This window comes from Gadus chalcogrammus, chromosome 4 (assembly GCF_026213295.1).
Source record: "Gadus chalcogrammus isolate NIFS_2021 chromosome 4, NIFS_Gcha_1.0, whole genome shotgun sequence".
Classification (NCBI taxonomy): domain Eukaryota; kingdom Metazoa; phylum Chordata; class Actinopteri; order Gadiformes; family Gadidae; genus Gadus; species Gadus chalcogrammus.
In genome coordinates, this window is record NC_079415.1 from 30488293 (window position 1) to 30505852 (window position 17560).

Sequence of the window (17560 nt, forward strand, 5' to 3'; positions counted from 1 at the left end):
TGACTTTTTGTGGGTGAGGAGACAAGCCGAAAGATTGCAGGAATAGGACAAGCAATTGTCCAGGCAGCACGACCATGTGCTGTGGTAGCTCCATTACAACTTGGCCTTGCAGTGCAGGCACATCATATGTATCGATCACAATTCCTGGTGGATACCCTTCATGGAATGGGATTTGCTTCATCATACAAGGAAGTTTTGCGTTTTGAAAAGAATGCAGCAGATTCAGTTGCCCCAGATATGTTAGCGGATGACATAGATGTGTTGGACATGACACTTCTTTTTGCTGGTGACAATGTTGACCACAACATCCTTGTGGTCAAGGATGGTAAGGGGACCTTCCACGGAATGGGAATCATAGCAGCAATCACTCCAGGGCGAAAAAAGGACCATATCATTCCAAGGAGACACATTACCAACATAGATTTTGCAGGGCAAAGTAAAATCCCAATCATCGAATATCGCTTTGCGAAACATGTGCGCCAAACCATTGCGTTCAACAACCTCCCAACACTTATCAACTGTGACAGAACAGTTGATGTCCTGTGGGAGCTCTCACTGACCTTCAAACAAGAAACCCCTGGGTGGCAGGGAATGATGGATATCATTCATCAAGGACTAGAACATCCAGGCCAATCATCAGTTGTGTTCCTGCCAATGATTGACCTGTACTCTGGAGACAAAACGTGTATTTTGTCCACCTTGGATTTTGTTTGTGACCTGGCTATCAAACACAAAGCTCCAACAATTATTACGTTTGATCAGCCATTGTACTGGAAAGCAGCAGAGATCATCATGGATGCACCACAGAGTAGTCCCCTGAAAAGCATAGTCTTAATGCTTGGAGGTTTTCATACTTTTATGAACCTACTTGGTGCAATAGGCGCACTGATGGAAGGAACAGGACTCAGGAATATTATGGAAGTTGTCTATGGATCAAATGCCGTCCAGCACATGATGACTGGAAAGTCAGTGCAAAGAGCTTTTCGTGGACATTTGCTGGTGGACAGATGTCTCAATCACATGGTTGTGTCAGAGCTGCAGGAGGATGACTCACAGTTTGAGTCCTTGGTGAACCAAGCTGAAGAGATGTATTCATCCATGGTAGCGAAAGAAAAAACTTTGGAGAGTGCTGCAGCATCAGATATGCTGAACAAAATCAAGGAAAAGGTGGACACGAAGAGGTCAGACCTTAGCACAAGGTCTGACCTCCGGCTGTGGGTGAACTAGAAGATGCTATCAGAAGATGCTGCAGACAGCCCGAGCTCTGATTAAAGCAGATCGTACAGGATCTTGGAAGATTCACTTGCGCACAATGTTGGACTGTCTGCCAATATTTGCCGCCGCTGGGCACTACAACTACCTGAAATCAGCATATTTCTACCTCCAAGAAATGTGCCAACTCGACACCAGACACCCTGATGTACTTGACAAGTTTTCCAGGGGTTTCCATGTGATCCGCCGCAGCAACCAGTTCTGGGCAGGCCTTAGCTCTGACCTTGTCATCGAGCAGACACTGATGAGATCCTTGAAAAGCAGTGGAGGCTTGACCCATGGAAGTGGAATGACTGACGAAATGCGAGCATTGTGGACCATGTCTACACCCATCACATCGGAATACAACCACGCCATGCAGGAATTTAATGACCTCACATACACGACCAGCGAGCAGCACCGAGAATCCTCTGAAGCAAGGATAAAAAGAGATCATTCTGATCTAGAAAAGATCAAGGAAAAGCTTAGCTCTTGCACACCATTCTCTCCAGACCCATCCCTGAGAAACATAGTAACTGGTGTTGTTGCCAAAGAGGAGGTGAATGTGCATGAGTTGGAGACTGTTGGCATTGGCAATGAGATCATTGAAAAGATGATTGGAAAACCTGTTTTCGGAATATCCTTCAAACGGAAAGACCGGGCAAAAACCCTTGCAGATGACTCCAGTGTCAAAGTTGCCCAAGACCGAACCATTGATCCTGCTTTGCTGTTCCAACAGTTCCTGATCATGTCGAAAACTGGGCAGTTTTCACTGGAAGATGTAATGAGCTATGAGCTCTGCTCATTTCCTTCAGCCCTGTTTGAAGGCAGGGAAATCTTCCGTAAAGCCAACAAGCCCCAACTAGTGCAGGCTATCATTGAGTTCTCAAGCAAGAAATCAAACAAAACTGTCCTGGATTCCATCCCAGCAACTGAGCATTATGTCCTTGATGGTGGTTCCCTGGTTCACCGCTTGGCATGGAAAAAGGGTGACAGTTACGGTGCCATTGCACAGTCATATGCAGACTTTACCATACGCCTTTACGGTAAAGCAACAGTCGTTTTTGATGGTTATAGAGAAGGTCCATCCACAAAGACAATACGCATCAGAGACATGGTGAAAACACTCACCCCATTGTTAACTTCAATGCAGAGACTGAGTTTGTGGGAAGAAAGGATGATTTCCTTTCCAGATCTTGCAACAAACGAGGACTTATCCATCTTATGACGAGGAGCTGGAGAAGAAGGGCTGCTCTGTTATCAATGCTCCAGGTGACGCAGACGTGGACATTGTCAAAGCTGCAGTCAAGGCCTCAGAACATCAGCCCACAACCTTCATAGGGGAGGATACAGATTTACAAATTCTTCTCCTCTTCTATGCTGGGACGAAAAATAGAGGCCTCTATTTTCGTTCAGACAAGTCCAAAGCTACTAAGGTGTACAACAGTGAGATGAAACAAGTCCTGGATAGTGACTTGTGTTCCCAGTTGCTGTTTGTTCACGCCTTCACAGGATGTGATACAACTTCACGCATTTTTAGTGTTGGCAAACAGACAGCATTCCAGAAACTCGTGAATGGCGAGTCAACCATCCAGTCCTGTGCAAATGTGTTTCTGCTCAAACATCAAGCAAGGAATGTCATAGAGGACCATGGGACCAAGGCAATGGCAGTGTTGTTTGGCGGAAAGAGTAGCGATTCACTTGCCTCTTTGCGTTACAATCTTTTTAGCAAGAAAATCGCCACTGCCAAATCATTTGTTGGCCCAGAACGTCTGCCTCCAACTGAGTCCGCAACCAAATACCACTGCCAAAGGGTTTACTTCCAGATCATGGTGTGGATTGGAAAGGAAGGTGACCTGAACCCAGTGGTTTGGGGATGGAAACTGGTGGACAACCGATTCCTGCCAGTTATGACTAGTAAGACTGCTGCCCCAGAAAGCCTCCTGCAGATGATACACTATAATTGCACAACTGCCTGCAAAACACAACGGTGCAGTTGCAGGGCATATGGACTACCATGCATGCCTGCTTGTGGACCATGTCAAATTGGGAATTGTGAGAATCACTATAATCAACCTCAATTGGAGGAAGAGTGTGACGACTAATGTGCAATTACTTAAGGGGAATTTGACTTATTTTTCGCATATATATGCTTGTAACCAATTACTTTAATGTATAAATGTACTTGTTTTCCCTTATCTATCATGCAAATATGCTAATTTGAATATTAAATGGCCAAAACATGTATCAGGCACCAGTATTCCTGGTCTAGGAGGTTAACAAAGGAGTAATGGTCATTTTAAAGGACCTGACGGCGGCCATTTTGAAAATGGGGCCTTTCTTGGAGTCAAACTTTGGTAAACTTTTAGTATGTTTTTAAGTACATCTGATACTACTGTAAACCACTGAGAAACCTTTTGTTAGAATTTTTTTGAGGTCAAGTCATATTTGCAGCTGACTACTAGTTCAGTGCTTCGTTAACGTGTCCGATTTTTGGACTGGTTCATCTGCTGCTCAATAACTCTCACGGTCCTCTGCTTGCGATCATTGTGATTCATCATGTATTGATCAATTTATTCAAAAGATCCAAAGACAAAGAACAGGTGCATTACGGTATAATTTTATAATGTTGTTGGACCGGAGTGGGGGAGTGGGCTCGCATGCGTTCTATATTTATGCATCCGGTACGTCACGGACTAGGCCACGTGTCTTGGCCCCATAACGCGGAAGCAAATCGCTCCTGTATGTTACCCTGCGCCACTGAGCAGTTTGTATAGGAATGAATGGGCGGCCAGTCCGTGGTCCATCCTTTATTATGTCCATGCTCTTGGTGCGTTCGAGTATTCTCTGCGAACCGACTCGGATCTCGGATCTGATGCCACGCCCACACTTCAAGCGTTTTATTATTTCGCTCGGTCGTTGGAGGAAAACATGGACGCCACCCGGAAAGCTGTTCGGAAAGCTGTCGCGGTAGCATTGGCAGAGGACCAGGCGATCCAATAAAAGTAGGCTATAGGCCATAGTCAAGTCAAGTCAAGTTTATTTATATAGCACATTTAAAACAACAGTAGTTGACCAAAGTGCTGTACACAAATACAATATATTTGTGTACATAGGCAGAGATACGGACGCAGTAAGGTATTGCAGTAATACGAGTGATTGAAATTACCATTTAAACCACCAAAGTGGTCCAAGCACATTGAAAACAGTTCATACTTCAAGTCACAATGGGCGCAGCCATCTTGAATTCTGTCTCGGAATTTTGCTCGGTCACCACTGAGTTCAACCGAGATGGCGAGATCGCCGTCCTCGGAAAAGGGGCGTGTTTGTGCGTGTCGCTAGGCAACGTCCTCGGACCTCCGAGACGGATGAATATTAAAACGCACCATATGGCAGCATCTTTAGACGGATGAGGAAGCCGGAGCCAATACGTCATAGGCCACGCCCACTGGATACAAACGCAGCGCGGGAGTCAGATGAGGTCAGGATAGGAACATATGGCCGTCCCGTTGCTAGAACACGGCAGCGCCAAACATTTCACTGACGAGTCCATCACATCCGATTTTCACACTGTCCCTGGCATGTTAAGAGCTACCCATAATGCACTAATGCGACATTGTTAAATGCCAGGGCAGATATGAAGTTTGTTTTGTCATTATTTCTGTTAGGCATTCTCCTGACTTGACCTGTTTGATTAAGTTGATTAAATAAAAATCCCCCGACTGACCAGACTGTATCGCTGTCTGCTGCTCTCAGCTCTGCTGCTCGTGTGTGCACTGTGCGCGTGCACATCAGGGAGAGTTCCTACAGCAGCGTATAGCGCCAATAAACAGCTCTTTGCTATTTCCGTCGAAAATCGCATCAGGGTTGGAAAGTATTCGGGGAAATACGGGAAACCCGGGTCGATCAACGCCGGTTAATCAGGGTTACAGTCGCAAATCCCCACTAAATCACCACAATGTCTCTCGTTCTGCAACGGCTCTCTTTTAACTCAGACAGAAGAGAACACACATCAACGCATTTGAAGAGGCCGACAAGGTGAATGAATGTAGTGCACTCACGTACCTCGGGGGCGGAGCCAGGTGTTAGGGGAGGAGGGGAGAGGACGTCAGGTTGAGGAAACGAAACCTAAAGAGCCACAACGTGGAAGCAGTTCTCTCTTTCGGGAGATAGTAACTAACACGCATTAAATAGTCTGACAGACAGAAAAAACAACAAGGTGAGTAAAGCAGCACAACTATGAGATAAGTTAAAACCGCTTTTGCCGTTATGGAATAACAAATATAATGGGATTGCTCAATACATACATTTGTCGTCTGTGTCTAGGAATGTCCTGTGCCAACACTTCCTGGTCTGAGCCTCTCGAACTGAAGATGGTCCAGCAGTATGAAGTAGATGTGACTCTGGATCCTGATACAGCTCATCACTGGCTCATCCTGTCTGAGGATGGGAAACAAGTACATGATGGCGGGAATCCTCCCAGACAACTTGGAAAACTCCCAGACAACCCTAAGAGATTTACAAATGGTACATATGTCCTCACGAGGCAGTAAAATCTCCCTGAGGCTTCTCCTCAGGGAGATTTTACTTTGAGGTCCAGGTTAAAGACAATACTCAATGGTGTTTAGGAGTGGCCAGAGAGTCCATCAACAGAAAAGGGGATATCAGATTATCCCCTGAGACAGGATACTGGTTTCTTAACTACTACAAGGATGGGTTGGTATTCGGAGATAACCCTGATGTCCGTCTCCCTCTGAGAGCTGAGCTCCAGAAGGTGGGGGTGTTTGTTGATTATGATGAGGGTCTGGTCTCCTTCTATGATGTGGAAGCCAGGGTTCATATCTACTCTGCTACTGGCTACACCTTCAGTGAGCCTCTCTATCCATTCCTCTGCCCAGGTCCCCACAAATATGAAGGTACAAACTCTGCCCCCCTGATCATCACACCTGTCAATCAAACAGACTAGGACCTTTGTTAGATAATAAAATATTCAAACATCCAAAACAACTAATGTTGTATCATGAATTAGAATCTCTACTATGTGAGATCTGAGAAAACTCCATTAATGTTGTACTGCTGTCATTTAACAAGGAGAATTTCAGTAGTGAAGCCTGACTATTATAAATTATTGCCCATTATAACCCACATTATATACCCAACATTATACTGCTATAAAATTGTCAATGGCTGCAGCTGCGTCAAACATGTTTTGAGGTTATACGTGTATGTTTATATCATAATCATCTAAACATTACTAGTAGTTTATACTTCAGAATCATGAATGAAAACACAATCTGATGAGGCGATCACTTTTAAGGTCCACCATACTACAACACAAAGGTCACAGTGACTACATGTAACGATTCCCCCCATGTGTGAGTACCGTGACTTTGTCTCGTCATCTCTCCTCCTCTCCCTCCTCTCATCTTAGTTTCTCCTCCCTTCCCCTCCTCCTCCCTCCCTCACCTCCTCCTCCCTCCCCCTACCCATCCTTTCTTTTTCCTTCACCCCTCCTTCCGCCTCCAACTCCACCCTTTCTCCTCCCCTTCCTCATCCTACCCCTCCCGTCCCTCAACACCTCCACTCACACCCTTCCTCTCCTCCTCTCCTACATAACTCCTCCTCCCCCTCCTCCTCCTCCTCCTCCTCCTTCCCCTCCTCCTCTCTCCCCCTCCTCCTCCTCCTCCTCCTCCTCCTTCCCCTCCTCCTCTCTCCCCCTCCTCCCCCTCCTCCTCCTCCTCTCTCCCCCTCCTCCTCCTCCTCCTCCTCCTTCCCCTCCTCCTCTCTCCCCCTCCTCCTCCTCCCCCTCCTCTTCCTCCTCAGCGGGCCCCCATGGTGCTCTCCAAGAAACCCAACAACATGTCCTCGGCCGGGGTCAACTACAGCCCCGACCTCAGCTGTCCACCAACCTCCCCCTACACACACACACACACACACACACACACACACACACACACACACACACACACACACACACACACACACACACACACACAGGTGCATGCACGCGCACACACATTTTTGTTTATTCATCTTTTTTTGCCTTTACCTTTATGCCTTCACCTTGTCTGGACAGGTGTGTGTGTGTGTGTGTGTGTGTGTGTGTGTGTGTGTGTGTAGGCACGTACGTGCCCCTGTGTTAATGTGTATGTGCCCCTGTGTTTGTGTGTGTGTGTGTGTGTGTATGTCCGTGCCGGTGTCTAACAGATATATAGCGATGAGGGGGAGATAATGTATTTTAATTAACCAAAGCTAGCTCCCTGAATGGGGAACTAAACAGTTACTTTATGTAGTTTGTGTTTTAATTTTGTTTCTGTATGTTTTGTTTCTATCACGGGGAACAAGGCGCTGCTGAACGCTGGTCCTCGTTCCTCTGTATACAGTGATCCTATTGGCTTATCTTATCCTGGACCTTTCTGTTAGGCATTCTCCTGACTTGACCTGTTTTATTAAGTTGAATAAAGGCAAAAACATTTTGAACAACAAGGAATGTTGAGTTAATACGCGTCACAACGAATGTGAAACGTGTTCCCTGTGTGTGCGTGTGCGTGTGTGTGTTGTGGCAACCCCTTTCGTCGGCGGCGGGGATTCGGGAATTAATGAATGAAGCAGGGTTGCGGTGCAACAGGTTTTATTTTAAGTCCAGTCACAAAAAGGGAAATCATACACAAACTAAGGTTCTTCCGTAATCGGGAATAAGGGTGCGGTACCTCCTGGTCCAGCCCTTCCTCGGGGTCGGCGACTCGGCGGGGAAACAGCACCTGACGCCTCCGGCTTACTCCTGGGGGGGGGGGGAAACGTTCTTTTTAGTAACGTCGGGTCAACAACACGTCTCTTCCCGGTCAGCCCTCTCTCCCGTCTGCTCCGTCCCCAGCCCTTAAAGCTCCTCTCTCGTCCTCGTCCCCCAGGTGCCCCCGATGTTCTTGATTGCCTGGGCCCGCTTGATGCTCCCTCTAGTGCAGCTGGGTGGAGGGGGAGGTATCTTCCTTCCACCACCCGTCCACGGGGAGGGTGCTGAAGCGACTGGCCCCTGGCCAATGGCGTGGGGTTGCCACAGTGTGTGTGTGTGTGTGTGTGTGTGTGTGTGTGTGTGTGTGTGTGTGTGTGTGTGTGTGTGTGTGTGTGTGTGTGTGTGTGTGTGTGTGTGTGTGTGTGTGTGTGTGTGTGTGTGTGTGTATGACCCACTTTTACCAGCAGGGCGTTAACTAGTTCTTCAAACAGGGAAAACTTTCCTAAAGCGAAAGGAAATCCCCCACTGGCCAGACTGCATCGCCGTCTGCTGCTCGCGTGTAAATGCGCATGCACGTGCACATCGGGGAGTTTCTACAGCTGCGTAGAACCCTTACATGTGTTCAAGGTATTGTAACAAAAACTTTGAGTTGTGTTACTTTGGTCTAAGCATGTGTCTGTAGTGTTCAATCAATTGGCAAAAACTGCAATCATTGTTACGCATAAAGATGATTTGTGTACAAACTTCAACAGTAAGCATATTTTCGATTTGTTTAGTCAAATATTGTTAAGCACATGTCATGTGAGTCCGCAGACTGGCTGAGCGGTGCACGCCACTGGTTAATGTGCACTGCTCAATGGTTTAGTGATCGCTTCAGGTTGAAAGCATCGTGTAGTGGGGCCCTAGCTTTAGACGGGGCACCACACTGAGGTAACTGGACAGAAGAGACAGAATCAAACTCTAACCCCTCTTCATTCTGTGTTGATTCTATTTATTTGTTTGTTTGATTGTTTGTTTGGGCGTCCCCACGGTGATCACCGTGACAACGCTGAGCATCGGCGCCAGGAACTCGCTGCCCAAGGTGGCGTCCAAGGTGGCGTCTGCTACCTTGGGCCATGGGCTGGTTCATCAGCGCGTGCCGCGCCGGCCTTCGTCTTCCCCGCGCTCATCGAGCTCGCCGCTGTCGACCAGCGTCCAATCGGAGCTGGGCCCGGGGCGGCAGGGACGCACCGCAGGCCCAGCACCCAAAGGGGCCAATACTTCATCATCCGTCACCATGGAGACCGGCTGTTGAGTCATTTAGCAGACGCTTTGATCGAAAAAGGACTTTGTTGATTCAGTTAGACACGAGAAAAAGAAGGTTCACACTGACACGTGATTACGTATTCATTAGCATATCTGTGGATGGCCGTCGTTATTCTAGGGTTTAGGTATTATTTCTTCCTCTCTCTTATCTCCTCCTCCTCCTCCTCTTTCCCTCCTCCTCCCTCCCTCACCACCTCCTCACTCCCCCTACCCATCCTTTATTTTTCCTTCACCCCTCCTTCCTCCTCCAACTCCACCCTTTCTCCCCCCCTTCCACCTCCTCCTCCTCCCCCTCCCTCTCTCATCCTCACCTCTTCCCCCTCCCCCTCCTCTACCTCCTCCCCCTCCCCAACATTCCTCCTCCTCCCCCCCCTCCTCCTCTTCCTCCTCCTCCTCCTCTTCCTCCTCCTCCTCAGAAGCAAGGACAACATGTGCTCGGCCGGGCCAACTACACCCCCGACCTCAGCTGTCCTCCACCCTCTCCACCTTCCTCCTCCTACACCACACACACACACACACACACACACACACACACACACACACACACACACACACACACACACACACACACACACACACACACACACACACTCCAAGGTGGTTGTTCCAACTCTAGCCCATGAGCAGCGGGAACACAACTAATATTTTTTATTACACTTTTTCTTTATTCATTGCCTTTATAATGTGTGTGTGTGTGTGTGTGTGTGTGTGTGTGTGTGTGTGTGTGTGTGTGTGTGTGTGTGTGTGTGTGTGTGTGTGTGTGTGTGTGTGTGTGTGTGTGTGTGTGTGTGTGTGTCAGAACTACTTTTACCAGCAGGGGGTGCACTAGTACTTCAAAGGGGGCAAACGTTCCAAAAGGAAAAGGAAATCCCCCACTGACCAGACTGTGTCGCAGTCTGCTGCTCTCAGCTCTGCTGCTCTAGTACGGTGCACTGTGCGCGTGCACATCGAGGAGAGCTCCTACAGCAGCGTAGCGATAAAAAACTGCTCGTTGTCTGTTTCTGTCGAAAATCGGATTTTATCGGGTTGGATTTAAAGAATTCGGGGAAGCCCCGGAAACCCGATTAGATCTACACCGATGATCCCAGTTAAAGTTGCTTATAACCACTAAATCACCACAATGCCTCTCGTTCTGCACCGGCTCTCTTTAACTCCAGAAAGAAGAGAACACACATCAACGCATTTGAAGAGGCCGACACGGTGAATTAATGCAGTGCACTCACGTGCCGTGGGGGCGGAGTCAGGTGTTAGGGGAGGAGGGGAGATGACGTTATGTTGAGGAAACGAAACCTAAAGCACCCCGACGCGTAAGCAGTTCTCTCTTCTAGGATAAATATAACACGCATTACATAGTCCGACAGACAGCAACAACAACAAGGTGAGTAAAGCATTACAACTTTGAGATAAGTTAAAACCACTTTTGCCATTATGGAATAACAAAAATAATGGGATTGCTCAATACAAAAACCCTGTCGTCTGTGTCTAGGTATGGCCTGTGCAAACGCTCCCTGGTTTGAAGAGAACTTTTCATGTTCTATATGCCTGGATGTGTTCAGCAGTCCAGTTTCCACTCCATGTGGACACAACTTCTGCAGAACCTGTATTACTAAGTTCTGGGATGGACAAGTCCGGTACAAATGTCCTGTTTGCAACGAGCTTTTTCAAAGTAGACCCTATCCACGAGTCAATACCCTCTTATCAGAGCTGGTCGCTCAGTTTAAAACATCCGTACGAGTAGAAGAGCAGCCTTGTGTTGAACCAGCAGATGTTCCCTGTGACGTCTGTACTGGGACCCCGCTGAAGGCTGTGAAGTCCTGCCTAGTGTGTTTTATGTCGTTCTGCCAACCCCACCTGGAGCCACATCAGAGAGTCACAGTCCTGAAGAAACATCGGCTGGTCGAGCCTATGGACCGTCTGGAAGACAGGATGTGTAAGAAACACGACAGACTTCTGGAGCTCTTCTGCCAGACTGAACAGGTGTGTGTGTGTCAGTATTGCACAGAGACAGACCATAAGTCACATCCTGTTGTACCTCTAAAGGAGGAATATCAAGTGAAGACGGCCCAGCTGGGGAAGATAGAGTCTGAAGTTCAGCAGATGATCCAGGAGAGACAAAGACATATTCAGGAGATTAAAGACACAGTCAAACGCAGCAAAGTAGACGCAGACAGAGAGATAGCTGATGGTGTACAGGTCCTCGCCGCTTTGATGCGCTGCATTGAAAAGTGCCAGGATGATCTCAACAAAATGGTTAAAGAGAGACTGAAATCCACAGAGAAACAAGCTGAAGGCCTCATCAAAGAGCTGGAGCAGGAAATAGAAGATCTGACCAATAGAAGCTCAGAGGGGAAGCAGCTCTCACACACTAAAGACCACCTCCACTTCCTCCAGGCCTTCAGATCCCTGAAGGACGCTCCAGCCACCAGGGACTGGACGACGGTGGAGGTCTGTCCTCCGTCATACGTAGGGACCTTGAGGAGATCCCTGGATCAGCTGGAGGAGACACTGAGCATGGAGATGAGGAAGCTGTGTGATGCTGAACTGAAGAGGGTCCAGCAGTATGAAGTAGATGTGACTCTGGATCCTGATACAGCTCATCCCAAGCTCATCCTGACTGAGGATGGAAAACAAGTATATTATGGAGGTGTAAGGAAGAAACTCACAGACAACCCTAAGAGATTTAAACATCAAATGTATGTTCTCACGAGGCAGAACTTCTCTGGGAGTTTTTACTTTGAGGTCCAGGTTAAAGACAAGACTGAATGGTGTTTAGGAGTGGCCAGAGAGTCCATTACCAGAAAAGAACGGATCATAGTGACCCCAAAAATGGGTTACTGGACTTTTCACTTCAAAAAGGATGGGTTGGTATTTAGAGATGACCCTGCTGTCCGTCTCCCTCTGAGAGCTGAGCTCCAGAAGGTGGGGGTGTTTGTTGATTATGATGAGGGTCTGGTCTCCTTCTATGATGTGGAAGCCAGGGTTTGTATCTACTCTGCTACTGGCTGCACCTTCAGTGAGCCTCTTTATCCATTACTCTGTCCATGTGATCATGAATTTGGTATAAACTCTGCCCCCCTGATCATCTCACCTGTCCATCAAACAGACTAGGACCTTTGTTTGATGATAAAATAATCAAACAACCAAAACAACTAATTGTTGTTACCTGAAATATAATCTCTACTATGTGAGATCTGAGAGAACTGCATTAATGTTGTACTGCTGTCATTGCTGCGCCTATACTCATAGAATCTAATGTTACAATACGTAACTATCGTTTCAGCCATTTACCGTACAATTCAGAATTGAATGAGAGGAGGGCTGAGGAGGGCTGTCAATCAAATATCGCGCTTCAGAAACCCCATAGTGCCAAAACTAAATTTGCGCGCGAGAGCAGAATATCATTCGCGAGAGGCTGAGGCTGTTTGGTGCGACCAAAGTTATATCCCGCTCTCGCTTGCAACGAGGTAATGCTCTCGAGGAGCTGTTTTCCTCGCTCGGGGAGTAGCGCTCTGAGTGCGCGCGCGCGCAGAGATAATTTGCGCGCTCGCAATTAATATCTACGCGTGTGATATGATATAATACGCCCAAATGCATGTTTTATCACATGAGTGCTTTATGGTACTAATGTGTCGCCATACACGTGGTGCTTTAGTTGTTCCCACCACCGCATTTATTTTGATCGTTCGTTCTGGTAAAACTCAAGCGGACTCGTACGCAAACACATTTAGTATGGGAGATAAGCCTAAAATAAACTACCAGTGTTGACTAAATATCAAATCATAAACCATAATAGCATGTATAACCTGGACACAAAGAGAGAGGGGAGGGTTGCAAGAGACGCCTCCGCCGCAAGAGACGCCGCCGCCGCAAGAGACGCCGCCGTCGCCGTCGCAAGAGAGAGGGACCTGCAAGGGTTATGAATAAAGAGACGCAGGCCATATTGGACACCGGCAGCGTGGTCACCCTCCTCCGCCCATGGAGGTGTACACGGGGACACCCGAACCTACGGGACCTGCCATGTAGTCATCTGGACACCACAGGGGGTGTTCACGGCTAGGGCAGGGATCGTAGCACACCTCCCAGTGCCGCTCCTGATCGGGAGGGATTGTCCGATAGCCCACCAGAAGCAGATCGTGCCTCACAGGGAGGCCCACAAGAAGCAGATCATGCCTCACAGGGAGGCCCACCAGAAGCAGATCAGCAGACTGAGGGACGAGCTGGACGGCAAGGAGAAGTAGATCACAGAGCTGCAGGATCGGAACCAGAAGATCTCTCTGGAGCAGGAGCGCTTGAGGGCGGAGCACGAGAAGCTGAAGGCAGCGGACAAGGAGAGGAACCGCAAGCTGCAGGACCTAACGGGCAACCAGGACCGCCGCGAGCAGACCGACGCTGACGCCTTGTCCCGACGCGATAACTGCCTGGGCGGGTTCCCCTACTACCGGGGGCCTAATCAAGTGGTGGAGGAGTGTGGCGTATCACCCCTTAAACTTGGTCCAGACGGACGGCAAATACTATCGTCATCCACCAGCCACCGACGGAGAACTCCCGTTGAACCCCAATCAGCGAGATGGGAGACACCTGACTGGACAGCCAGGAAGACACTTTAAAAGGAGCACGAGGACTCGCATTTGGCAGGAACGGGAGCGAGGAGGAAGGAAGCGCTCAGGTCCCCGAGCGACTAGAGGCTCACGGAGGCCCTAGAGACCGCGATTATATTATTGTCTAAGATGTATGCAATAAATGCCGATTTCGGCTTAACCCTCGCTTAACGTGTGATTCTTACCTGGAACCCGGCTCATTGGGGGAGCGGGGTACCACAAAAGACTGAAAATACGAGCTTCAGGGGATGGAGGATCCCTCTTCTGGGGTCTGTCTCTGGGTTCCTTCCCTCTTGGTTTTAGTGGTAAGTTTCCTTGTCCTATAGAGGGCTTAGGGCTCTCCCCCTCTTTCTGCCTGCCTGTCCGTCTGTCCCGTCTGTCCATATATCTAATTTGGAAATATCACATATTTGTTTCTGGAGCCTCAGATTGAGTATTTTTTCAAGTTGTGCAATATATAAAACACTTTGTGGACCTTTGTTTAATAAAAATATATTCAAACAATGTTTCTTGAATTATAAACTCTATATGATATCTGAGAGAAGTGCATTAATGTCTTACTGCTGTAATTTAACAAACATTTCATTAAAATATCCCTCACTATCATCAAACATAACCCATTGTTAATTATTACAGTACAGGATATTCTTCATTGTTTTTTTCTCATGTTTTTTTTTAAAGGTTACTGCTATACAAGTGCTTATGTTTGAAGTTATGTAGAACTAGTTTCAGGGATTAATGTGCACTGCACCATAATAATCGGATCAGTACTTTTCTTCTGAATCATGAATGAACACAATAAAATGTATGAATCCATGGCAACACTTTAAAGATTTAAATAAAAATGGAAAAAAGCTAAGGAGTCGTTAAATTTTTAATGTCCACCATACAACAACCCAACATGTGTAACACACTTACACAAAGGTCTCATTGACTACATGTAATGATTCTCCTCATCTGTGTGAGTACCGTGACTTTGTCTTGTCAGCTCTCCTCTCCTCTCCATCCTCTCCTCTTAGTTTCTCCTCTGTCCTTCCAATCTCTTCTCTTCATCCTCTCTCATGTGTGTAAATACAAGTTTCACTTGTCTTTGCTATAGTCTACTTCCTGTGCCCTGGGGCATCCCAGCAGCAGTCCCATAATCAATGTTATGAGCGACACCCAGTGGCGGGAGCGGGTATCACCACAGAGGGGCGGGACGTTCTTTGTGGGCCCCTAATCCTACTATTTTGTAGTACACCTAAATTGACTATTTATTTAATATTGTGAGAAATGATTCTCTTTTTCTTTTGCATTTTATCGCATGATTAAGGTACAAACTACTTAATTTTTATCTTCATTTATTTTGATCAGCCGTTCAGGTGAGAATCGTCTGCAGTCTCGTTCTCACACACAGTTATATACACACATTATTGGCATTGCATCGTTGATTCAAATGAAAATCGGAAAGTTCGCGTGAATGACACCTCATGACGCTGTTATAATTCTACTTCGGTTCGGCAAATCGGGCCAAATTTTGATAACAGACTTGCCCAGATGGTGACGTAAGGTTTGCTAGTGACGCACATGAACATGGCGGAACATTAACGTTTTACTTAATATAAAAGAATCAACCATCATATCACGGGTGATATCAATGGCAAGTCTGGCGTGAGCGTCATCACTGGCGAGCCGTCTCGTTATCACCAGGAGCGTGAACGCGCCTTTGGTGGCAGCAGTGGCGATTTTGGTTTGGAAACTCTGGTGGGGCCCATGCAGGAAAATATTATAACGCAATCCAGAAATACCACATATTACTACCATCACAACAAAAACAGTAGCAAGTGACAGAGGGGACCAAAATTGCTGCTGAATAATGCCATCACTCAAACGCGAATCTGACGACATATATTAGGCTATTATAGCAATAGCACCACCAAATGGCAGCGTTCAAGATCTCACAATATCAAAACTCAAGAAATCAACAACGTGGCAACAATAAAAACACAACGGCGCACACCCTTTACACAGCAATCAATATACAAAGCCACCACTCACAATATACCAAAAAAAGAAGAAGTATGGTTTAAGTTGTATTAAGTTTGCAGGCCACCATACTGTACAATTAACAATGAATCTAGCCTGATAGAGTGGTTGCCTATTCAGACCTGGATAATCCTGGGTGAAAATTTAAGTAAGTTTGGGCTAAGATGGTAATTACCTGTGCTTTAAGGACAGTGCTGTCTGGTCTCCTTTGTGTGGCTGAGGTGAAACACAAGCATTTTTTTCCGCTTGAACCACTCCTGGTTGAACGATCTATTCTTGTCCTTTCCCTCTTGAATAATGATTAAATCCGTCGGGCGATGTGGTCCCAAACGTTTTATCTCCAACTTCTGTTCAAGTGCTAAATCTCACTTGAGACAGATACTCAACACGATTCATCATTTAATGAATGAAACGTCCATTTGTTGTTATTTACTGTAACAGTAACTGTAACTGTAACAGTAACTACGTTAGCTAGCTAGCAAGATCTGATCGGCCCGCCGTAAACCCGCCCTTTCTACAAATCAGCCAATGAGAAGAGCTTTGGGGCCCTAAACTTCTGGCCCCACCGCCGAAACAGAAGCGGGCGCTGCGCACGCGCTTGCTCGCGCAACAGCACCAGTTTTCTACACTGCAGCAGACAGGGCCATCTCGGCTGGGCCCCACTGAGCGGAACAGACGAGACGGAGCAACGAACTATTTCACACACAACTACTACACTACAACAATTGCGTTCATCAAATTAAAACTGCAGACATATAATTAATTATTAACAATTAATGTATTATTAACTTATGCTCAATGACATTTTTGAAAAAATAAAAGTATAATCGTGCCCTGCACAGCAGCGTTCTCTGGTGGGGCCGTGCCCCACTGGCCCCTAATGCAAAGACGCCACTGGGTGGCAGGTGTGTCGAGGATAGCCCCAGCAGACAGAGTGGGAGACGTCTTCTGCTGTCGCTCTCCAAGGTGCTGAACTCCAGCTGAGTGGACGTCACCCGCTTTGGACAAGCCACCGACCGCCTGGTTTAGGGAATCACCCCCGCCGTACATACTCCATTTAAAAAGAAGTTAAATTGTGAAAGACTTTGCAGGAAGAACTACTTGAGATGGGATAAGAAAAAAAAAACATTGATTTTTTTTTTGGTGCTATACGAAGTCTCAATGGCATTAAAAACAAGACTAGTTGTATGAGGCTATTCTGTATGGTTCCTAAACCTTCTCTCACTTACAACTATAGAAAATCATGTTTGCCAAATGCAACAAAACATGACCATTATCAGGCGTTTGTACGCAGAGCGTCCAGTGAGATGAAGGCCCAGGTCTGGGCTGCTCAGGGAGGACTTTTGGGATCCTTTGGACGAGGAGTCTAAACAAACCAACCAACCGGGTCCCCTGAGCCCCTCAACAGTCCTAAGCCCAGGACAGGTGTGTCGCATCAGCGCCTAATCAGCAGGTGACCGGGTCACCCTATCAGCCAATCAGAGGTGGTGCCTGAACCAGCAGGTGTTTCACCTAGAGAGGGAGTCATCAAATAGAAAAAAATGCAAACCGATCTATAAATGGTGGACAAAAGATGTTGAATTATCGATTAAAAGTCCTGAATTTATGAATTCAGATCCTTCCGTGAACTACGGGCCGTTCTGTGGTTTTC

The 17560-nt window shown here is 47.1% G+C and overlaps 2 protein-coding genes across 2 annotated transcripts in view; both read left to right on the forward strand.

The window, feature by feature from the left end:
• Nucleotides 1–10542: 10542 nt before the first annotated feature.
• The window catches only part of LOC130380461 (E3 ubiquitin-protein ligase TRIM39-like), a 106686-nt gene continuing 99668 nt past the window's right edge, over nucleotides 10543–17560 (forward strand). Inside the window, exon 1 of the mRNA XM_056587680.1 lies at nucleotides 10543–10664. The gene's annotated coding sequence lies outside the window, so the exon portion shown is untranslated. The remainder of the gene's footprint in view (nucleotides 10665–17560) is intronic.
• LOC130380465 (E3 ubiquitin-protein ligase TRIM39-like) lies at nucleotides 10672–14797 on the forward strand. Its single transcript, XM_056587688.1, has one exon. It carries the CDS (start codon nucleotides 10775–10777, stop codon nucleotides 12392–12394), a length of 1620 nt encoding a protein of 539 aa, XP_056443663.1. The 5' UTR covers nucleotides 10672–10774; the 3' UTR covers nucleotides 12395–14797.